The sequence below is a fragment of the Megalops cyprinoides genome, chromosome 2, assembly GCF_013368585.1.
Source record: "Megalops cyprinoides isolate fMegCyp1 chromosome 2, fMegCyp1.pri, whole genome shotgun sequence".
NCBI lineage: Eukaryota > Metazoa > Chordata > Actinopteri > Elopiformes > Megalopidae > Megalops > Megalops cyprinoides.
The window spans coordinates 1886253-1911997 of NC_050584.1; the positions used below are offsets into that span (position 1 = coordinate 1886253).

A 25745-nucleotide genomic window follows, 5' to 3' on the forward strand; every position below is an offset into this window, starting at 1 on the left:
ATGGTGTACACACAATTATTTAAAATGGATGGGTTGACTGTGGTTTGATTTTTTTATAGTTTTAAAAAGGTACCAACTTACGTGGAAATCATAAGGACATACTGTATATAACATGCAAAACACACATACTGCCAAAATGTAGCTATTTTAGCAATTGTTTTATGCCAGTCTTGTTGTAGTGATGAGCTACACACAAACAAAACATTTTTGATTTTGGTGTAATGTAATCAATTTGGTTATATTCCCAGGCAGAGATGGCTGTGACCATCAAAAAGATTCTTGAGAACTGTATTGTACAGGAAGAAGAAGAAGTGAGGCTGGAGAGAGTAGCCTGTGCTGACCAGGGTTATTACACCTGTGAAACCATGGATGACAAGACTCAGGCAAAGCTCACAGTGGAACGTAAGTCTGATACCTGCTTGCTGTGGTCAGATCCAGAGTTGCCCTTGTCAAGTGGACAGTTCCAGTGAAATTGTTGTCCACCTTTAAGCATTTCATGAAAAAATAGTGAAATGTACAGTGAATAGTGAATATGTAAGTGAATATATAAAACACTAATGTAATTTTTTGGTGCTCAGCATGTTTGTTTGGGTGTGTCTATAGCCATTAACAACTGATGTAAGATTTCTCTGTTGAAATCGCTCAAGCATCATTTACAAAATAGTGGGAAGTCATTGGAGATACATTTTTATAATGTTTAATAGACATTTTGCTGAATGGGTACCATTGTAGGGAGGTACACTGTTACTAGCCACACCTAAGCCTATGTTGTTTCCACCTTTACAGTGAAAAAGATACAGCTGGTAAAGGGGCTTGAGGCAGTGAAAATATACGAAGGGGAGAGTGTGACATTCAACGTGCAGCTGAGCCTTGAAAATGTAAAGGGTGTATGGACCAAAGATGGGATCAAGCTGAAAGCTGGGCCTCATTGTCACATATCTTCTCTGGGCAATAAACACATCCTTACCCTGTTTCATCTCACATTGGATGATACAGGAATGATCTCATTTGAGGCTGATGGGGTGCACACCTCTGGCAGACTCACTGTATCTGGTATCTATAGCAACAATTTCTAGACAGACTATAGAACACTCATATACTGTATGGTCAAATATATTTTTTGTATGACCATTATATTATCATTAGCTTGACCACATTTAGGTTAACATTACTGGATCAAACAGCTCTAATGAAATTGTACTCGTAGCTACATGGCACAAAATGAGACGTTGCTAGCTATAGTAGTCATATTGGTTATTGATGTCAGAAATGTCGGCTATAGCTGTAGTTGGGTTGAAAGACCACAATTACATAAAACACAGTCATCTGTACCTGTAATTGTGAGGAATTTTTTTCATTTGTCTCTTGATTTTAAATATCCTATAAATGAACCTATTGTGCAGTTTTTTCCTGACCATAAATTGCTGAAAACACTCCTGTATGAAATTATGGTGTGGGATTTTTAACAATTTCTTCTTGTTTGGATCAACCCCAGATATCAGTAGCAATTAATAAAATGCTACCAATATCTGAACACCTTTATAAGAGGTACATGTACATTAGTGAAACTGGACAGTGGGCAACTCTCCTGTGCCTGTGTGCCTATTAACAGGACTGTTGTCAAGGTGTAAATATTTTTGCAGAGACAACAATAAGTCACAACCATCTATTATGTTTTCACCCCTAACACTGAAAATTCAGTAAAGAATGTCTATATATGCACGTGTGCCTTTGTGTGTAAGGATATATAAGGAATTTGTGCAGTTTTTCCCACCACTATAAATAACCACCCAAAAATGAGCTTTCGGCAAAGCATAGCTCTTTACTCTAGGTGGAGAAAGGGAGCATTGACATGAGGACACAGTATGTTACAATGATGCTGTGGAATTGCAACAGTGTTAGTGGCATGGCATGCAAATTAAATGGAAAGATCTGTATATATTTTGGTGATCTGACAAACAAAACATGTGTACATCTAAGATGCTAGAATTGGGTTCCAGTTCTTGAGTTAGAGGTCAGTAAAAGAGTGGCATTTTGCACACAACATTTTGTGTATTACATATTGTGTGTTGCATTTATAGAACCTACTGTGAAAATCACCAAACCTTTGGCGGACACTGAAGTTGCAGAAAAGGGCAAGATCACATTTGAATGCGAGATCTCCAGAGTGAATGCAAACGTCAAGTGGTTCAAGGTATACCACTGTGTTGGTTTCATCATAACATTGTATGCAAATTAGGGTTATTAGCATATTATCACAAATAGCAAAACTGCTGTACTGCTTGAAACCTAATACACATCACCTATGGCCTCTTACAAGTCAAGTTTGTTCATTTCAGAGTTTTAGCGCCAAAAACATGGATGAATAAATTTGGACCACGTTGTAAAATATTATCATGCATTATGCAAATGACCACATCTCACCATTTGATTAGTCGTTTGATCTCAAATTTGTTGTGCACATACACATAGCCATATTCTAATAAGGAGCCACATTTCAAAGCGAACTGTTGCCCATGGGACATGTTCCTGTGGCAGCCAATCAAATCTCACCATTTTCCCCCATTTTTTCACATCTTATAACACATTCAAAATTCTGAACAGAATTCCACAAACTTGATGTCTATATGATCCTTAGGATGGTGTTTTTTAAGTTTGCTACAGAGAAATGTTTCCAGAAATGTAGTTGCATATAGTCGCAAGCCTGAGCACAGAATATGTTTTGGCAACTGGTCACATAGGTAAGTGGTCACATGGTACAGCCACCATATTGGTTTTAAAATGGAAAATTTGAGGGAGTATAACTTACAAATAGAATGTATTAGGGTCATAAAACCAATTCAGTTCCGATACAAGGAATCCAGTGATATATAGTATTAGCTGAGTCTGCCATATTGCATTTTATGCAAACGAGGCTCACTAGCATATTAGCCAAAATGACACCTTCTCAAAAACCACTGGGCTGATTTGCACCACACTTGATAAACATCTTGATGGCCTCCCCTTATAGAGGTTATGCACTGATGTTACTTTCCCGCCGGAATACACCCCCTCAGTCGGACTGAGTGGCAAAACATGTTGCAACATGGCTACCTTTAGTAGGGGAAACTGCAAACGTGGGAGTAAAACAAATGAATCTGCTTAAATTAAAGGCAGTTGGACTCGACAGTGATCCTTACAACTTACCAAAGAACCAGTGGTCCATGGACATTGACATGTTGCCGGGAATCGGGTTTCCTGGCATTCATATGTACCTGATTTCGACACTGGAGAAATACACAAAGCAAAGCCTGAAGGCATACAAAACCTGGGACATTCTAAAACGCTTAACGTGGCTTAATGTTCCAAAACTGCGATCAATGATCACCAGATTTCTCTCAGACATCTCTTGTCACAAAAAAAGCAAAACTAAAACCCAAGGAATATGGTATTTAGGCCAACATTATATTAAGAGCTATCCTCTTGCTTTTTTGTTAGTTGATCGGTGTTTGGAAAATTAAGCTACGAAAAGTTTTCCTTATAATGGACGTCAATGTAGAGTTTTGCTTTTTTGATAAGAGACAGTGTTTATGACATGTGAGATGTCAGACAAATTTGGTGATCATTGATTGCTGTTTTTGGACATTAAGCTACGTTAAACTTTTTCCTTATAATGGGCGTCAATGGAGAGGAAACCGCTTAACGTGAGATAACGACCATACTCCTAGGATTTCGGTTTTGATTTTTTAATAGGAGGAAGTATTTCTGACAAGAGATGTCCGAGAGGAATCTGGTGATCATTGATCACAGTTATGGAACATATTAAAGGCAGCTATGTTGCAGGATGTTTTGCCACTCAGTCCAACTGAGGGGGCGTATTCTGGGGGGAAAGTGACGTCAGTGCATAACCTCTATTCCTTTTTGCTCAATTCAGATTTTTTCAAACAACGTGCCTGCTATCACTAAAACAACCTACTGAAACATATAAAAGGTACAACAAATTTAATTTCACCATGATCTGGCGCTCATCTTGGCTTGAATTTTCCATTTTCAGAAGTGCAGTCCCTTTGCCCATTTGACAAAAGTGACAAAACCTGGCACAAGTTTTCCTTTTTCACAGGGAAAAACTTGCCTGAGGAACCTATTAAGTCTCCCATATTGGCTTTCATTTGGATAATTATCTTCTCAGCAAAAATGTAATCTCCTCATGAACCTAGTTTGCACAAAAGTAACACTGGAGCCACATGGCAATCAGTTTGTAAAGGTGGCAAAATGAGTTCACTTATGCTTAAAAGTCAACTTGTGAACCATTGGGTCAATTGGAACAAAACGCAGTATGTACAGTCCTTGCGCTTCTGTATAATTTGCTGCAGTAAAAAACATGGTTGCTACAAGCCAATGAATTTGTAGCATTTGTTAATTTGTATGCAAGTGAGCCAGCCTCTTTCATTGTTGCATCAATAGTTATCATATTGCTGGTGCACAATGTCAAAGCCACATCCAAATGATGTTCTACATTTGAAATTATGTCACATCATTTGGCAGCCATTTTGAAATAGCTGTCAAAGGCTGTATGCCACTTCCTCGTGACCAGTTAATTGGCTAAACTGAGAAGGAAAAGATGCTACATGAAAAACCATAGCTGCTACAAGCCAGTTTATCTGTGGCCTTCACAATAAATATGCCAATATGCTTATCTCATTCATTGTTAGACAATGATTTAGGCAATCATTCTTGAATTTTGTGTTTGTGTAATGTTTGAACCACACATCAGTACTAAACAGTATTAAATTGCTAATTGCTAATTAAATTGTTCCTAGCAGCTTTATATTCTATTAAACATTGAAAGCTCCTAAATAAGGAAGATCTTTTTTTACACACCCAAAAGAATTTACATCCAGTCCCAGAATAAAAAATATCATGGATTGCCTGCCTTGACATATTTTTCAGTGTTCACAAGACTGATTGTATACCATTAAATTTTAAGTGCTTCTCTTGTGAAGGACAAAGAATGCCATGAATAAAATGTATCTATGCTGAACACATGCCAGATGAAAACTGAGTTATGTCTTGCCTTTAGGGTATTGCTGAGCTAAAACCTGGAAAGAGACTTGGTATCCACTCCCAGGGCTGTAAGAGATACCTGCAAATCGACAAGTGCACCTGCGAAGATACAGGCCAGTATATGTGTGATGACAAGACCTCAGCTAAACTGTTCATGGTACAGTCACTATCCTTACCAGTCTGATAATGTACCAGCAACCAGCCTTTTAAAACCAATCCATGTTCAAGTATACAAGCCCGTATAATGTAAGCTGTACTGCTTTTAAAATTTTCCACAGACAACATATAAGCATTACTTTACATGCATTTAGCAGATGCTCTTATCCAGAGTGACTTGAAGCACAATAGAAGTGTATCCATTCAATTTAAAGGAGCAACAGTGTCAGACCAGGCTAAGAAAACTCCGAAGCCGGTGAATATGAGCATACAGTGTTGTGCAAGTTCACACAAGAGCTAGCTCAAAGTTCAGTTCATACAGATTAAAATGAACGAGTTCATGTTCATAGTTCACAGTTTTGAATTTTGAACAAGTTCACAGTCCCAGTTCATCCATTTTTAAATGAGCTGCTCCAGGGACTATTTTATGTGTACATCTCCATGCGCAGTGATTGGGATTGAGATTGGGATCGGTGTTGGGGCCTTTGCTATTTCTTATATACATAAATGATCTTGATGCAGAAGTTAGTAGTAAAATAGTAAAATTTGCAGACGATACAAAACTTGGGGGTCTAGCCGACAGTATAGAATCAACTAAGGTAATACAGGAAGACCTAAACAGCATCCAAAAGTGGGCAGATACCTGGCAGATGACATTCAATTTAGGTAAATGTAAAGTCTTGCATGTGGGAAATAAGAACCTTAGACAAGACTACTTCATGGGTGGAAAAAAACTAGAATGTGGTCAATTTGAAAAAGACTTGGGAGTAATAGTTGACCCAAGCTTAACAGGATCTAGGCAGTGTGCTGTAGCGGTAAAAAAGGCCAACAGGATGCTGGGATATATAGCCAAAAGTATTGAGTATAAATCTAAAGAGGTTATATTGAAATTATACAATGCCTTAGTCAGACCTCACTTGGAATACTGTTTGCAGTTCTGGGCACCGCACTATAACTTGAAAATGTTCAAAGAAGGGCAACCAAATCCTGGCATGAAATATAAAAGCTATGAGGAAAGACTCAAGTTACTTAACCTATTTAGACTAAGCGAGAGGAGGCTTAGGGGTGATTTCATTGAGGTTTTTAAATTTATAAAAGGACTCAATAAGGTTAACCATAATAGATTTTTTAGGGTGAGTTCAGTCTGTAAAACAAGAGGACATAAATGGAAACTAGTTAAGAGTAAGTTCCGCACTGATATAAGGAAATATTATTTTACACAAAGAGTTATCAATACATGGAATAGGTTGCCAGGTCATGTAGTTGAGGCAGAGACCCTTGCTGTGTTCAAATCTAGACTTGATGCAGTTTAGGATACTCTTTAATTAAGAAATGGCGAGCTTAGTTAGGCCGAATGGCCTGTTCTCGTCATAATATGTTCTTATGTTCTTATTGTTACACAGTATATGGGCAGTTGGTTGCGAGCTGTTGAGCTGTCTATCTGATGAATTGCACTAATAAAAACGTCTAAAGTATGGAATAACACTGTCCATTCATCAATTGTTTATTCATCAAGCAGTAACTTTAACACACCTAACGATTCTGAATCTCGCGCAAACCTGAACGAGCTCAAGTTCACGTTCTTTGGTTGCAAACGGGTACGTTCGAGTTGACCATTCACCAAAAAAATGAGCATGTTCAATGAACGCGCTCTTTTAATCCGCTCATGCACAACACTGCGAGCATAACTCTATTCGAGCCCTGCCACAACTTAACTTGTGCAATCTGACAGAAGTACACTTCAAGTATACTATGGCAGAAGAGTACCTAGAACACAGAATCCAAAATACATTACAATACTACACGTAAAATAAGCTTCATATACTAAATGTATCAGGTGTTAGGGGGTGGGGATTGAAGTGGAACCGAGATGCAGTCTGAAGAGGTGGGTCTTCAGAAGATAGTCAGTGATTCCACTGTCCTAACCTCCATGGGGAGTTTATTTCACCACTGAGGGACCTGTGCAGACAGGGATCGTGTCTGAGAAGAGCAACCCCGTCAGGTTGGGACACTCAGTTGCCCCGTAGATGCAGAGAGCAGTGATCTTGAGGGAACATAGGGTTTGAAGAGCGGTTATAAGTATGGGGGGCTGTCCCATTCACTGTCCTGTATGCCAGCACCAAGGTTTTGAACTAGATGCAAGTGATAACAGGAAGCCAATGAAGGGAGGTGAGGAGCGGAGTAACTTGACATAACTTAAATAACTTACATTTAGGCAGATTGTAGACAAGTTGTGCAGCTACATTCTGGATTAGGTGTAGGGGTGCACAGGCATGAAGGCAAGCCAAGAGGGAGCTACAGTTGTCCAGGAGTGAGAGGACCAGGGCCTGAACTAGTTGAATATGTAGTGTGATAGGGGTGGTCCTTCAGATGTTGTACAAGAACAATCTGCACACGATTCACCACTGCCACCTGAGAGGAGAAGGACAGTTAGCTATCAAGCATTACACAAAGGCTTTTGACAGTGTTGTTGGTGGTAAGGCTTGTAAGCCTAGGCTGCAGGAGAGGTCTTGAAACAGGGAGGACTTGGTCAGTTTCAGCTTTAGGTGGTGGCCCACTGTGAAATGTCTTTCAGGAAAGCTGAGATGTATGCAGAGCCCTGTGAGTCAGATGGCAGAAATGACAGGAAAAGTTGTGTGTCGTTAGCATAGAAATGATTCTAAAAACCATGGGAGCAAATGACAGTGCTGAGAGATTGCATGTAAAGAGAGAAGAGGAAGGGGCTGAGTACAGAGCCTTGAGGGACATCCATAGACAGGCTGTGGGGTCTGGACAACACACCATTCCAGGACACCTTGAAAGAACATCTAGAGAGGTAGGATTCAACCCAAAGGAGAGCAGTGTCAGTGATCCCCAACGTAGCCAGGGTAGATAGAATTAGAGTGTAGAGAATAGGGCAATCTCTGTGGAATGACCAGCCCTGAAGCCAGACTGAAAAGGGTCAAGAAGATTGTTCTGGGAGAGAAAGGACTTTACACTAATTGGTTATTGAGAGTGAAAGTAACCTGATCTAGAAGAACACCCAACACTCATTTCACAACTGATGAAATACACTTTTCTGTACAAATTCACATCTATAATATCAGTAAATACATTGTTTATAGTTTGTGAGCAACTGTTCTTTGAGAAATTACACAAATAAAACTTAGACAATCTACAAGATATATTTCATTTCTGATAATAATCTTGTTGGGTGTAAACCTGCAGTCTATTTTACCAAAAATACACGATTATTCACTTATATGTCATTCAGAAAGCACTATGCAAGCATTAAGATACCAATTTTCACAAGTCAGTACCTTCATTTGTACAAGACATTCCATCTCCTTCCACTAGAAGAAGCAGAAGCATATTTGGATAAAAAAATTATGCATTTCACACAAGTGTGGTATTTTTTGAACACCATGATTTCTTTTTAGCACTAATTTTGCAACTTGCTTGTGCTCAGTTGCATTCACTTATGGCAACATGAAAAAGGGCCATCAACAAAAACATGATTAAACAAACATAACCATTTTTCCTCATATGCACTGAAAAGGATATTTTTAACACTGATGACTCAGCAATATGTCTTCCGAAGAATGGTGTTTCCTTCAAAGAACACAATAATCAAAATGATTCAGGTATGTTATTATATCTGCACCTATGTATCTGAAAAAATTGTAAAATTGTATCCCTTAAGGTTCTGAATGGGAATTTTGAGTGTAAGATACCTTAGCTATGTTCCTCACAACTAAACTATATATTTGGGTTATTCGGCAACTTGGGGGGGGGGGGGCATGGGGGCGGAGGGGTTCCGGGAGAGATACTATGACAGGAAATCAAGGTGAAAACTAGGGATGGGAATCTGAACTAATTTAACTACCTGGATATCCTTGTGATTTTTTCTAATATTCAAATATTCACACAGGGGAAATAAAAAAAAACATTGTAGCATACAATGTGTGGTCATGGGGCAATATTGGCCTAAAATAATTTATTATCAGCAAAACCATCATGTAAACCAATGAATCATTACACATTGTACATACCCCTTGCTTCAGTTGATTAAAAATCAACTTTGCAAACAAATTTGGGATCAATTTATTAAACACTTGCAGTGGGAACAATAACCTACTAATCTTAAAATATCTTAAAAATTTGTGTCAACTATTGGCAACAGCTGAGCGCTAACAATTAAACTGGAGACATACAGTATCTCTGAACAAATTTTCAGTTAAAAAATTTATGTATACCATTACTATATTAAAGTAACAGTTACTAATCTGACAGAGGGAATCAAGTGTACTTAGGACATGAAGAATCCTTGTGAAAAAGAAAGGACACAAACACCAGAAAAACAGCATTTCTAAACAGAATGCAATGCAATGTTGTCAGTGCAATGCAATCAAATTTAGCCGTTTTTGTTTTTAAAAAATTAGCATGTCCACATGCTCTATTGGCACAGGTGTCTAATGACAAATAATAAGTCTTAGTGAAGCAGTACTTGGCCATGCCAGTAACATCTGGTACATTTTCCTCCACTATGAATGGGTTCAACAGCCTTTATTGGAATCTTATTTGCCAGCATCCTCACTATGAATAGTATAAGCTATCTAAACTTTGACATAGACTTTTTTGCTTAAAAAATCAGCAAACCAAATTGAAAACACAGAATTAACAAGATTTTAATGACAATGAATTACTTCAGTGAATTATCTAGAAGTTTGATGCAAAAGCATATGAAGTTATCTATCTTACTGGATGAATGTTTTGCAACATTAAAGCTGAGCTAAAAACCTGAATATACAGTAGTAATAATTAATATAACTAACCTATTTGTTCATCCTTTGAATTACCTATAGCTAGAGAAATACTTATAAAATACTGAATACAGGAATCATGAAAAAGATTTTTCTAACCGTTTGGATTCTGAATTATGATAAAGAGTAATTTATAAATATGAATGGGCTTTCAAGGCAAAAGGAATCCAGATGACCAGATGTGAGGTCCTGGTTGGTCAGGTACAGAAGTGCCTCTGATACACATTCACAATACACATGCAGGCTAGCGTCTCAGCAGTCAGACAAAGCACTCTAGGACAGGGTCCATATAATTGTGTTATTACCTGCTCTAAAGCCATAAAGCTTTGAAATCCTAAAAAAATGAAACTTTTGAAAAATTTGAAATAAAAAGCTTTGCTCCAGAGATGATTTGTGTCTGTGGCAGCTGTAGCAGCCATATCACAACTTCAGCTACATTTGATAGAATGTTAAGATTCTGAATGTTCTATCCATGTTGATCAATAGGAAATTGTTAATGTAAAATTTTAAACAGGTCCAAAAATGTTTTATGTATTGTCACAAAAAGTGCATGCAATTGACCAAATTTCATAAGTGTACTTAAAAAGTTGTAGGAATTACATCCAAAAAAACAGATGGAATAAGAATAAAAGTTAAGCTGTAGACCTCTAGGCAGTTAAAAACACAAAAGGGACATGTTCTCCCATCTCTTTTCAAGTGTATATTGACCACAGTGTATTTTGATCAGCAGTATAAAATGAGCTCACAAACAAGCGCTCAAATGTGATAGGCACCAAAATGTCTATACTGATGACAGTGAACAAATCAAATCAAAATAAATTAACTGTTATTTGTTATAAGACCTTTTCACTGAACATAGAACATAGTGCATTTGCCAGAGGGAAAACCCAAGGAAAACTGGAGGAAAATTTGAAAATTATTCCCCTACCCCAGGAAAAGGCAGTTGAGCAACTCCTGGAAAACAGTGGAGAGGTAGTAATGTGTTCATTATTTTCACATTATTCTTTAAATAATGTATTCAAATAATATGTTCATTGCATCAGTTTGAGACTATGGGCAGTGTGAGTCTGTAGGCGGGGAATAGTATGGTGGGCTCAGGCAAGCCGTGAGGGGGACCCTCCATCCAGCAGTAGGCAGGGCAGAGTTCTTATGGGTTTTACAGTGCACAGCGGTCTAGGCAACTTGTCCCTTGAAGCTTGGATTATTAGATTTTAGGGGTTTATTAGATATTTCAGGCAACTGGGTGCAAATCCATTTACACTCTTGTAAGTTAGGATCAGTAGGTAGAAATAAATTGGATACAAGTGAAGCAGTACTAGAACTAGACTAATATGGTATTTTTTATTGAGATTCTTTTGACAGTATTTTTACTGAGTTTTTTTAATTAAAAAAAAAATTAAAAGAATTTTTAAAAAGTATTCAATCATCCCAATAGAAGGGCATGACAGTAGCGTGAATGAGATGTAATAAATGCATGACTAGTTTCTTTGTGTCTCTAGAATACCTCTAGATTTGTTGACTGCTCTTTATGTTCCTTTCTTCAGACATGCTTTTAAGGGCATGCATGTAGTCTATATACCAGGGAGCCATTTTTTTCTGCCTTTCTTCCTCCTAAGAGGTGCTACAAAGTTGAGGGTTTGATCTAGGGTTTGAGTTTCATTGAAAGTCTGTCAGGACGTGAGGGAGGCAGGATGAAGAGTGGTAGGTGTTTAAAATCACATTTACCTCTTCCTTTCGGTATCAGCTGTTCACAGCATTTTTGTTTCCCTTTGTCTGTCTGTTCACAGCATGTTGAAACAAAATTATTCTCCCAGGATTTTATTTGTTGGGACTAAAATATATGAATAATTTTGATCATTGTGCATTTTGAAAAACACCATTCTTTGGAGCCCAAAGTGTTGCACAATATTTTTGTTCAAATTTAACAAGGGTTTAAATAGATGTAGAGGGCACTGATTGTTTAAAGCATCTAGAAGAGCATTTTTCATAAGTGAAGTAACTGAGCTTCATAGCAAAGCATAATAGGTCTGACACCCAGGTATTCTCTTTACAGCCCAGGACATCAAGATTGTGAAGAATCTGCAGGACGTGGAGGTGGCAGAGAGAGAGAATGCAAGCTTTGTGTGTGAGATCACCCATGATGAAGTGGAAGGGCAATGGTACAAGAACAATGCCAAGATTAAAACTGGAGACAATGTCAAGATAAAACAAGAGGGTGAGTTTTATTTGCCAAGAGGAGAGTTTAAGTAATAAACTTAAATGTAAACTTCCATTATTATGTAAAATTTAACTGTAATTATACATCCACTTGAAAAAAGATCAGCCTGCAATATATGCACAGGTTTTCTATTTGTGTTAGGAAACCAGGTATTTTGACTTTTAAGATCTCACTGCTGGCACTTGAGTGTATACTGATTTTTGCAAAAGATTTAATACACATTTAATACACATGCACATTTTAAGACCATGATAAAGCATTCAGTTTTTATGTGAAACAACTCAAGGTAATTATAACTTTTACTCAAGATAATACAGGACACACAATACAATATTGTATTGCTGCAGAAATACTGGGTCAGAATTACACCGGTAGACACCTGTACCACTCCATCAAATCTGTCCTGTGGTGTTACTAGGTAGAACCCACATGCTGTTGTTGAAGTCTGTGAAGCCAGAGGACACTGCTGAGATTAAATTCACTGCAGAGGATGTCTCTTCATGCGCCCAACTGAGGGTGAAAGGTAACCAACGCTGGTGAAAATGGAAAATCAGAAATGAAGAATATTCTTCCATTTTAAATTGTACAACGTGAATATCAACCTATTTAGCCCTGTTTTCTTAACAATTACAATGTACTATCTATTGCCTCTTTGGAGCACTGAATGGTTTCAGATTTTCAAACAAAATGTAATATTGCACACAGGGAACTGAGTAGACAGTAATGCAGTATTTCAATGTTTATTTTGTTCCTTCAGTGAAAATAGTTAACATACACCCATATCACCCCTGTGAAAAAGTAAATATCCCCTTAAACCTAATATCTGGTTAGACCACCCTTAGCGGCAATAACTGCAACTAAACACTTCCTATAATTTTTTGATATGAGCCTTGCACAATTCTGTGGAGGAATCCTGGCCCACTCTTCTTTACAGAACTGCTTTTCAGAACTGACTGGTAGGTCTTCGAGCATGAACTGCTCTTTATGGGTCCTGCCGCATCATCTCTATTGGATTCAAGTCAGGACTTTGACTAGGCCACTCCAAAACTGTAATTTTGCTTCTTTTTAGCTATTCCGATATGGACTTGTTTCTGTGTTGTGGATCATTGCGGCATGTCCCAGTTATGCTTTAGCTTCAGTTCTTACACAAATGTTCAAACATTTTCCTTAAGAACTGTGTGGTACAAAGCAGAATTCATGTTAATTCATGATAGCAAGTCGTCCAGCAGCCGGTTGCACCAGCAGAGCGTAAGTTCGATCTTTACCTAGTTGGCACTACCTTCGAGTTTACGAACAACTAAAAGTTATACTGTTGCAACAAATCACATACGTTCAACGTAGACTTAAGTTATATCTTAAAACTTAAACCTAACACTAAGTAGGTGTAACGTTAGCCGCAATAAAAACGTTGATACAGCTTTTCGCTTTGAGCAAGTGGAAAACCTGCTGCAAAATGAAGAAAATGAAGGAGGACGCAGTTTGCGTAAGCAATGAGTTCTTCGTGACAGGTTAAATCCGCTGGACCTGTACGATGACATTGATTTATATTCACGTTTCAGATTTCGGCGCACAGAAATGCAGCGAATAACGGACCTCCTTTCCGTTGATTTAAAACACGACATGGACAGGAACTGGGCCCTTCTTTACAAGTTTGACTAGCTCTTAGATATTTTGCCACGGGTTAATTTCATAATCTTGTTGGTGACTCTGCACAACTGCACAAGTCTACCATGTGTAGGGAAAATCGGTCTGTGACGCTGTCATTATGCAAACACATCAACACCTATGTATGTTTCCAGCCCGAGCACCAAAACTTAACGCGTCAAAAGTTCTTCCAAATTGCCGGCTTCCCTGACGTGCTTGGATGCGTGGATGGCACTCAAAAAAAGGATCAAAGCTCCCACGGATCATGAAAATGACTTCGTCAATAGGAAAGGCTACCATTCCATCAATGCCCAGGTTGTGTGCGATGCCGACCTAACAATTACAAACTGCGTTATAAAGTGGCCTGGGTCTAAACACAGCAGCTATATATTGAGGCAGTCTAGGCTTTGGGGCGAGTTTGAGGCAGGAATCTATCCTGGGAAACTGTTGGGAGGCTCGGGCTATCCCCTCAGACCATGGCTAATGACACCATTCCTCAACCCGGCCAACAACAACGAAGGCAGCTACAACGCAGCGCACATCAAAACAAGAAATGTGGTGGAAAGATGTACAGGAGTTCTAAAAAAGCAGTGGGCGTGTCTTCATAAAGGTGATTTCGCTTCCCATTGGTATAGTTTTTCTCAATGACATTGGCACATACCTAAACCATTTCTAAAATTTTCTGACAAGATAGTTACGGCTGTACTAAGTCAAGACAGATGTCTTGCTCAAACCACTGTTGGATTATGACTTACCTGCTTGCAGCTACCATTGATCTACAGTAGTGCACCAGCGCCATCTACTGACTGATAGATAACATGGTTAGGAAGTTCAAATACTGTAGATATAGGCCCATGCCAACCTGCGTGAAGTTGGCACCCCAAGTATTTAAAAAGTTCGATATGGTATTACTGTTCGTTTGTGCTACGTTTGTGCCGTAAAAATTTTCGTTTGTGCTGCTATGGTTTTTTAGATATAACAAATTATATTGTATGTGCTGTGACGTCACCCAGCACCCCAAACTTCTCCGAATTGCTCCAAAATGCTCTCGTTCGTTTGTGCCGGTTTGTGCTGTAAAAATTTTCGTTTGTGCTGCTATGGATTTGTAGATATAAACATTATATTTTTGGGCGATGAGGTCACCCAGCACCCCAACCTTGTCCGAATTGCTCCTAAATGGTCACGTTAGTTTCTGCTACGTTCGTGCGGTCATGCTTTGGATAAACACTGTACTTCATGGCAAAAATTCTGTGACAACTTCCAGAACGCTGCTTTCTCCATAACGAAGAAAGTGACTTCTACTTGGCAACGTTTTGCTGGTTGGTGCCCTGAAAAAACTTACATTACATTATTTCCTGATAGGCCTATGTGAGATACAGGATATTTCATGTCATGTAATATTTAATGTGTTTAATAAACATAAGCCATACGTGTGTGGTCCTGCAGGTATACAGGTAATCTTGAACGTCTATAGACACCGCCCCATTTCATTTTTTTCCTGTACTGTATTTTAACTGCTCTATTTGAGTGTAGAACACACGACACCACCTGTGGGTATTTAAGCTGTGGGAACGCGCTGTGTTCTTCAGTTGGCAGTTGACATAAACTGAAGTAAAAAAAAATCAGCCGACACATATTTGTTCATTCATTCTTTCAGGTGGGTAGATATCACCATAACCACTGGTACATTGTATTATTAGCGTATGTTGTCTGGGTAGTGAAACTGTTACTGTCATGTAGCTCGTTGTTATTACTATATCAGTCTATAGCAGAATCGTTAAAATGTTACCGATATGCGTATGGTAGCTTGCTAGCCAAGAGCTTGCCATTTACGTTGTCAAACCTGGGATCAAAACGAGTAGGAGTGAGTCAGTGGAGGTAGGTAGGTGGATGGTGGTGGTGGATTATCAGTTGGGACCTCTTTGGTTGATGTTAAAGCTGCAGCCTGGTCAGGTGATGGTGAAGGGCTCTGTGTGGCTGGAGCAGAGACAGTCAGTATGACTGCAGGTGGAGCAAACTGGGACATTGTAGGTGAAGGAGAATAAGGGGAATAAACCTCTGGAGATGGAGTTGGTATGGATGTTGGTTCCTCCACTGCCATGCCACTCTCAATTCCACCTCCTGCAACACCAATAAGAGAGGGAGAATCTTCCCCCAGAATATCTAGGACCAGTGAAGAGTAAGGCCCTGCATCTGCTTTTGGGACACCCCTAGTTGGGACACTCTTTGGAAAATCCTCCAAAGCCTGCATATTTAAGTCACTCCACTTCTTTCTTACATCTTTCACCTGTCGTTGCTCTATGCCCTTAGCCTCTGTGACATCCTCCCATGTTTGCTGTTTTCTTTTGTTGGTGGCAAAGTTATTATTTTTGGACTCCAACAGGTACTTATGCTCCTTGTATTTGGCTAGTAAAATGACAATTTCGTCATGAGTGAAATTCTTTTTTCTTGGTCTACATTCACCAAACATGGCCAAGCCTGAAAGATATAATGACACCATGGTCCGTTATACATTGATTGAAAGTGAAGCATACGCTACGTAACAGGGCTAACGCTAATGCAGAATTGTCAGGCTAGCATAACACATTTTTGTTATCGCCAACTTGAACAATGTTACACTAAAGATTATGGTAATAAGTCAGCTAAAGGTGAACCTTGATGACTTTTCTGTCACTATTGTTATAATGTTAATTTACCTCTTATTGTTTCTTCATTCTTGTGTAGTTTTAATGTGGTTTGCAACTCTGGTTGGCTCTTTTGTTAGTTGTTCAGTGAAAGTTATTCTGTTAGTTCAGTTAAAACTTGTTGCTAGACAACCTTCAGCACCTCGAGAGAAAGCGCACTCCACAAACCATAGTGAATGTGCAAATGCACATCGGTACAAAATAAATGCACACAAGAAATGAATATGTTAAGTACTTTACTTTATTGTAAAATACACCGCTGTCCTTGTAAGACACACACCTAATGGGGTGCATTCATGTAGGGCGGCTGGGCAGCTATCAACAGGCTTGTATGAAAGATTAAAAGAAGAAAAATTGTCTGTGATAATTATTACAAACTTGACAGACGTAGGCCTTTTTCCCTCTGACTCGGAAAGCTGGAACAATTGAATCAGCACAATGACACATGCAGGCTACTGTGCACAGCAAATGTCAAAAATGCCGTATTTCCTGTTTACATTGTATGGTGCTGTTGATTGGCTTGAAATGATAGAAACGTCATTAAATGCAATAATATTTTGTTTAAGGATTGCTTTACGCACTGCTAGTTAAGTTGCATCTTAAGTGATCGTGGTGCAACCAAAATTCAGTGCGGTGCTAGTTTGAAACTAGCTACTCCGAATGTAAGGTTAAGATGGACTTTACACACGAACTTACAATCGACCTTACGCTCTGCTGGTGCAACCGGTTGCAGGGCTAGTTGCAATCAAGCCTGGCTGTGTTCAGTCACCTGAATCTAATTATCAACTAAAATTTTGATTTCTTTGTTTCAAAACTAAGCAGGCAATTACTTTTTTACAGGGGCAATATGGGTAATTGGTGACTTTTTCTATTAATGAATGAAATAATGTTTTAAAAACTATGTTTTGTGTTTTTTTCAGGTTTACCTGGTCTAATATTAAACTTTATTTTATGATATAAAACCATTCAGTGAGAGAAACATGCAATAAAAGACGAAATCAGGAAGTCTGTAAAAAAAACAAAAAACGTCTGTAAATCTTAAGAATGTATCATGATGGAATTTTGAACCTCACTGTAATATGTCTCTCTGCTCTATTTCCCCCCTCGCAAAGAGCTTACTGCTGTAGGTCTCTGGGTCTAATTATGCCATATACCTGTCACTGCAGAGCTTCCAGTACAGATAGTGAAGCCACTCAGGGTCAAAGTTGCCATGTACAAGCACCGGGGCCTCCTGGAGTGCCAGGTTTCTCGGGCTAACGCCAGAGTTAAGTGGTACAAGAACAACAAGGAGATCAAGTCAAGCAAGAAGTATGAAATTATCAGCGAGGGCGTCTGCAGGCAGCTGGCCATCAATGAAGTGGGGCACTCCGATGAGGACACATACATTTGTGATGCCATTGATGAAAAGACATGCTGTCAGCTGCTTGTGGAAGGTAAACTTCAGTTGAGATAAACTGTTACAGCACTGCAGACTGCAACCTTACATAATATCTAACCTATATTTTGTTTTGTCTATCCCAGTTCTAGATATTTAAAGACTAGTGCTATTTGCTATCACTGTCATGAAATGCAAGGGTCCCACTATTGGTAATAAAATCTCCTTCATCACAAGATAAAGTGCATATTTCTCAAGATGAAAGCATTTACATGCTATCCAATGCCTGAGCTGACTTACTAGATCCCTAAAATAATGAGTGATTTTCATACTACTTAGATACAGATGCAGTCAAAAATTCAAGTCACTGTTTTGATAGCCTATAGGCATATTAGGTTCCCAGTCAGTTTCTTTACTCTGTGCACCATATAAAATGCTGGAAGTATTCCTACAGTCTTAATTCAAAATTTGCTCATTGTTAAAGTTACATTTTAACATGACAATCATGAAGGGTCTCACTAAAAGTTGCAATAAAGAATGCTGACTCATATCTGGCATCAGTTGCAATCCATCACGTAGCTGAGTCTTTTTGTACTTTTGTAGAACAAGCCATCAACATTGTGCAGGAGCTGAAAGATGTAGAGGTGATGGAGCCTAACCCAGCATGCTTTGAGGCAGAGATCAACATTCAGCCAGCAAAGCTACCCAAGTGGACGCTGAGTGGGGAGCTGCTGAAAGCCAGTGCTGATGTGGTGATGGAGAGGGAGAAAACCGTTTACCGTCTCATCTTCAAGAAGACCAAGACCACCATGTCTGGCCCCCTGCAGTTCATGGCTGGAAAGAGCAAATCAATTGCACAGCTCATGGTTTTAGGTAAGAAGCAACTATCAATCTAGATGATAATGTCAGGACTCAGGCACGGACTCAGACGCGGACCACGAGTGCTCCAATTCCAGGCGTTTATTAACCGAATCGTCAAACAAGCAGGCAGTCCAAAACAGGTAGGGTCAAAATACCAGGTAGGCAGTCCAAGGGCAAAACAAGGATCAAAACAGCAACAGGCAGGGTCAAACCGTGAAGGCAGGCAGATCAGGCAATCAGGACAGAAGGGCAGGCAAAGACAATGTCAAGGAACAGGTGAGGCAAAACCAGCAAAATCCAGGGAAACAGGCGGGAACCGAGACAGGCAGAAACACTGAAACGATCTGGCAAACAACACAGAGACAAGCAGGGTAGATATAGGGCTGGGCTGATTAGGTGATGGGAAGCAGGTGTGCAGGCAGGCGGGTTGAGACAATCAGGTGGGCGGAGACAGGGCGGAGAGCGGGGCAGGGCTAGAACACAAGGAAAACAAAAGCACATGGACAGGGAAAAACAAAAACACAACAGCTAGGGGCCGGGCGCCCTGATAGATAAGGTGACTTTGATGCTATAGTTACAGGTGATTTGCTTTATTTTATTTTTATAGCTATTCAAACCATACTGTTTTAGGATACCCATTTCTAAATCCTGTGACTTCCCTTTTCCCAAGAATGTTTTTGAGAGCAACATCAACTATAGGATTCAAATACAGTAGATCACCTATGTACCAGTATATACACAATGATGCTGCAACTATAAACATATTGCACTAAATTGCATATTACACATTGCAGCTTGGCATTTACAATAATTTCAGCGCTGTTTTATAAGCTCATATGTGCAAAAATGTAATTGTGCAAGGTGAAAGAAAGATGTTTTCATTTATAAAACCAATAACAGTGCATCTTGGAGACAAACAAGTGTGTGTGTGTGTGTGTCATAACACAGCCAAAGAGGAGGAAATTGGTTGTGGAGCAAATGTGTTGTCAGGAGGAAGCGTTCTACAGCAGTAGCTCAGCTAATGCAAGGACAGTGGATGAACTGGGAGAGTGTAGAAACGATGAGGCTTAATTGGAGGGACCTGTGGTGTATGAAGGCAAATCATATAAGGTTCCTTATTAGGGATACTTATGATGTGATACCATCACTGCTGAACCTCAAACAGTGGGTAGATGGGGACCCAGCATATCCTTTGTGTAAAGAGATAGCAACATTAGAGGCATATTTTATGTAAGGTTAGTCACTCATAAAGACGGTATACTTAGGGGCATAACCAGCTATTTAGAGGAGGAGAAGAATTCTGTATGTAATAGGACTGAGAGTCTGGTTATTCATTTTATCTGTGAGGGAGAGAAAAGTAGAGGAGCAAAGTTTTCAGACAGGCAGGAGCTAGGCCAGCTAAGGGGAGCCAGTAACTGGGAGGCCAGGTAGACTTGTAATGAAAGTGTGTAGTTCCACTAGAAATACCACTAGTTTGAGGCCAGATATAGTTCTATGGTCGGTTAGTCAGGGGGTCGCGCAAGATAATGACTTGTGCAGATGTGTTTTTCTAAGCTCTGAGACAATTCAATGAGCACCAGATGTTTTAATTGTGTACTAGGATTTATTTCATCTTATGTGAGGAGTGACAAATGAGAAGTGGTCTTTGTATGGAGAAAGCAAGTTATAGGTGATTACGCTCACAATAACATAGATTTTATGACTCAGTAAGCCTAGCTTAGCCTGACCATTAGCTGAGTGAAAGTTTGCTATTAATATAACACACTGAGAGAGGAAATGAGGGAAGCAAAGAGGGATGCAAAGAAAGAGAAAAAAGGACTACTTATGATGGATTTGGAAATTGAAGGTGTCACGGGGGTGACTGGGACACAAACGCGGACCACAAGATTTTCAGGTTCTAGGCGTTTATTGTAATCGGCAGGCAGTTCCTAAGACCAGAGACAGGCAGCGTTCAAAAAACAGGAAAGCAGTCCGGGGGCAAATCCAAGGTCGGGAATTGAAGCAGACAGGGTCAGGAACCAGGCAGGGGAGTAATCAGGCGATCGAGTCCAGGCAGCAGGCAGAATCAGCAAAATGGCAATCAACAGGGCAAACTACAGCGGGGACGAGACAGGTAGAAACCCTGAAATGAACTAGCAACAAGACAGAGACATGCAGGGTAGATATAGGGCTGGGGTGATGAGGAGATGGGATGCAGGTGGGCAGGCAGGGGAAGGCGATGAGGAAATCAGGTGGGCGGGGACCAGGCGGGGCTAGAACACAAGGAAAACAAAAGCACATGGACAGGGAAAAACAAAAACACCACAGCTAAGGGGGCGGAGCCCTGACAGAAGGTCCCTTAACTGGTTTATGTATACCTCTACTGCAATCTCCTATCAAGAGTCCTAACCCAAAGACGATATGCATTGACGGCCCTAAATTGATTGAATCAGTTTCCAATGCCAACATCCTAAAAGCCATTGATGGGATAAATTATCGCTTTAATAAATTTGAGCTAATGCTCAGCAAGAATGCAGCCGAGATCACTAAAGTGCGAGAAAATCTGAAAGGAATGGAAATAAAATGGAAAGGGACAGATGACACTGTGAAAAAACTGAAAGACCAAATTACTACCATACAGGAGAGCCAATAAGAGGCTTAGAGATACAGCAGGAGATGGAATCTCTGTCTTTTGAATCTATAAATATATGGCCGGTTAATCAGTGGGTAGTACATTTTACTTACAGAACTGGCGGTGCCATAGGAGGGCTCTGGATGAGGCTTACGAATCTGTAAATCTGTGTACATATGCAGATTTGACAGCAAAGGTTGAGCAGTGAGGATGGAGAGCAAGCATGCGTCTGATAGAGGTTTTTTGTAGAGGTTTTGTAGTGCAATCGACTACAGCGCTGTTTAGAGAGGTGGGAATTCGGGGGCAGAGTTTACATTAGGCAGTAAAGGAGATGGAAGAGGCCGCAAAGCAAGGAAGTAGGTGGATTCGGTACAGAAGGAATAGTGTCAGCTTGTGACGTCAGTTCATCAGTTTGTCATCGACTTGCCATTTTAGTGAAGCAGGGAGGCCTAATACCGGCAAGGTGTATTCCATCTGAGAACTTCATAAACTCCGCACTGAGCTCTTAAATAACAATGGTTAGAATTTGATTGCATTCGCAGGGAGTGTGATCCTTTTAATTTCCGTTGTGAAATCCGTTTTGAATTACATAAGAATGCGCTTCATGTCCTAAATAGCCTACACTTTAGCGTTTGCATTTCCTCAGTTGTTAACTGGCAGTCTAACAGAAGACATACGCAGTGTAGGATTTAATTAAGTAATTCTATTTTAATATAACCTTAATATATTTGTGTGTTGGCTATGAGGGTCTTAGCAGTACCTGCCTCAAATGCTCCAGTAGAGTGTGTGTTCAGTCACGGAGGCATCATTTTGCGACCCCACCGTGCACAAATGAGTGACACACTCTGGAGCAGTTTGATCTTTCGCAAATGCAATGCACTGTAAGTAGGAGAGACTGCTTAACCCCAGTGGAGTGATGAAACCTCTTGTGTGACATACTGTAGGTAGTCTTTATTTTCAGGCTTAGTCTCCCAACTCTGAGATATGCATTATTAAAATCCTTGAAATTCAGGCCTTTGCTTAAAAATTAGACTTTGAACGTGGCCCTTAAGAGTGCAAGGACATTACTTGTCATGTGAAATAGACTTTAGAAATAGTGCTTTGCTTTACTGTTATCACTTTTACTTTTGCATTGCATTAGTCCGGAAATATTTATTTAAAACGGTAGCGTTATATTTTGATGACAGATGACACAGACTGAATGGTAAGGACAGTAGCCTACTATTACAAGCTATGGTTACATTACATTGGCTTAAACACGGTAGCCTTTAGCGTTTAGCCATTGCAAACGTCGTATGGAACATAGTTGGCTACACAGCAGTGCCAGTTGTCTCAAACAGAAATAATGGTAACGTGTATTTCAGGATAGCAAGGACAACACTTTGGATACGTTGTTAATGTACCATTAACTTGAATTGAAACTCACTCACCTTGAATTCTTTGAATAAATCTGGATGTCTGTCTTTGAGGTGCTTCGCTAAATTGGAAGTGTTTCCTCCTTTCATCTGAAGAGTTTGATGGCACCATTTGCATACTGGTTTTTGCGAATTTATTATTAATCCCTGATGATCCGCCTTGAATGCAAAGTACTTCCATACACAACTCTTACTGTTTTTCTTTTCGACGAGTCGGGGCGGAGCTGTCGCTGCAGCTGCACTTGTCGCCATCTTCCAAGTGTTCTCCTTCTTCCTTTGGCATTTTAACGGCAGACTAGAACACTTCAGAATTTAGTTTATTGCCAAGTAGGTTGCTCCAACAAGGAATTTCTTGGTATGATTCTGCTCCATACAAATACATCACTAAGTAAAATGAGTAATAAAAGCAACAAGTACTGAAAAACAAACAGGCGTACATGCTGCCCCCGTCAGGTCCGGAAGAATAACATCCCCGATACCTACGGTACTGTAGAAAAACGAGTAGCATCACGTTTTTAGAATTTTGGCATCGACTTGGTACAGAAGCATCGGTACCTACGGTACTGTAGAAAAAAGAGTACCGTCACATTTTTAGAATTTTGGCATCGACTTGGTACCAAAGTATCGGTTCTCGTGACATCCCTTGTGCTAACGCATGCAGCTTCAGTACTTTTAGCAGTTAGCTAGCTACACTATATGGACAAAAGTATTTGGCCACACCTCTTTTTCAGGGTTTGGGCTAGGCCCCTTATCTCCAGTGAAGGGCAATCTTAATGCTTCAGCATAGCAAGACATTTTGGACAATGCTATGGTTCCAACTTTGTGGCAACAGTTTGGGGAAGGCCCTTTTCTATTCCAACATGACTGTGCCCCAGTGCACAAAGCAAGGACTATAAAGGCATGGTTTGATGAGTTGGGTGTGGAAGAACTTGACTGGCCCGCACAGAGCCCTGACCTCAACCCCATCGAGCACCTTTGGGATGAACTGGAACGGAGATTGCGAGCCAGGCCTTCTCGTCCAACATCAGTGCCTGACCTCATAAATGCTCTACAGAATGACTGGGCACAAATTCCCACAGAAACACTCCAAAATCTTGTGGAAAGCCTTCCAAGAAGAGTGGAAGCTGTTATAGCTGCAAAAGGGGGACCAACTCCATATTAAAGTATATGTATATGAATACAATGTCATTACAATCTAATGGTCAGGCGTCCGAATACTTTTGTTCATATAGTGTAGCTAGAATAGAATAGAATGCCTTTATTGTCATTGCACATTGTTGTACAACGAAATTTGCTGTGCAGCCCCTGAGACGGTACATTAACATTCCAAACACACAAGATAATAAATATAATGGAAAAAAATATATAAAAAATATAAAAATATAGTAAAAATGAATAAATAGAATAAAAAAGTGGCATATCAAAAGCTACTGTTGTATATTGTATCTGTGCTATTGAACCATGTAGAAATATTATTGCACTGTGCCAAAAATGTACCACTGTACCAATATTATTGCATTTTTTAAACACTATTGCATGTTATATACAGATTTGTATGGGAATACTATTCCAGTTGTGTGGGGGGTTATGATGATGCTGGGGGGGGGGGGGGGGTGGTAGGGGGGGTCAGTGTTTTATGGAGTTCAGTTCAGTAGTGGCTCTGGGGTAAAAGTTGTTTTTGAGCCTGGAAGTGTGGGACTTTAAGGCCCTGTAGCGCCTTCCAGATGGCAGCAGAGAGAAGAGGTGATGGCAGGGGTGAGTTGCATCCCTCAGAATGCTGCTGGCTCTGCGGAGGCAGTGTGATCTGAAGGTGTCTTTCAGTGAGGGCAGGGGGAGACCAATTATTTCCTGGGCTGTGATTATGACTCTCTGGAGAGCTCTCCTGTCTGCTGCTGTGCAGTTGGCATACCATGCTGTAATACAGTATGTCAGTACACTCTCAACAGAGCAGTGGTAGAAGGACATGAGCAGCTCCATGGACTAGTTGGTCTTCCTAAGTGTCCTCAAAAAGTAGAGCCGCTGTTGAGCCTTCTTGACCAGAGCAGTGGAGTTGATTGTCCATGTGAGGTCTTCTGTGATGTGGGTTCCTAGAAACTTGAAGCTGGAAACCCTCTCCACCACTTCTCCTTTGATGTTTAGAGGAGAGAGGTCCTTGTGGTGTCTCCTGAAGTCTATGATGAGTTCTTTAGTTTTTTTGATGTTCAGTGATAGGTTATTCTCTGTGCACCATCCTGCCAGTCTGCAGACTTCATCTCTGTAGGCTGTCTCATCCCCCTTTGAGATTAGTCCTACCACTGTTGTGTCATCTGCATATTTAACGATTGTGTTTGAGGGATATGTGGGGACGCAGTCATATGTGTAAAGAGAATAGAGGAGGGGACCCAGCACACAGCCTTTGTGGTGCGCCGGTGCTGAGGGTCAGGCTTGGGGAGACGTGGGGGCCGAGTCTGACTGTCTGTGGGCGGTTGGATAGGAAGTCCTTGATCCACATGCACAGTGGGTTACTGAGACTTAGCTCGAGGAGTTTGGTGACCAACCTGCTGGGGACAATAGTGTTGAATGCAGAGCTGTAGTCTATAAAAAGCATCACATATGTCCCCTTCTGTTCAAGGTGGGTCAGTGCTGTGTGGAGAGGCGTTCTAGCTAACTACAAAAGTATTGAAGCTGTATGTTAGCACTTGGATAAGGTTCAAAGGTTATTGGACATCTGTTGTAATAAAAGAAACCGAAGTCCGTTTTGTCTGTATATTTCGTGCTTGTGCATATTTAATAAAATGTTAATAATATTGTTGACTTTGTATTTTAAGCCAGTTAGCCAGCTTTGTACACGACAGTCCATACTGTCTCTATCTGTTGACCTCATCCTCGGGTTGGCTGACTCTTTTGAAGTGGATAGCAGTTTGGTGGCTGGCAAACACAGCTTGCATTGTACTCTT

At 40.1% G+C, this 25745-nt stretch overlaps 1 protein-coding gene across 1 annotated transcript in view; it reads left to right on the top strand.

The window, feature by feature from the left end:
• The first annotated feature begins 365 nt into the window (after positions 1-365).
• The window catches only part of LOC118773697 (obscurin-like), a 37302-nt gene continuing 11922 nt past the window's right edge, over positions 366-25745 (top strand). Inside the window, exons 1-5 of the mRNA XM_036522741.1 lie at positions 366-402; positions 12055-12216; positions 12638-12742; positions 17714-17980; positions 18526-18795. Coding sequence (XP_036378634.1) covers positions 366-402; positions 12055-12216; positions 12638-12742; positions 17714-17980; positions 18526-18795 — 841 coding nt within the window. The remainder of the gene's footprint in view (positions 403-12054; positions 12217-12637; positions 12743-17713; positions 17981-18525; positions 18796-25745) is intronic.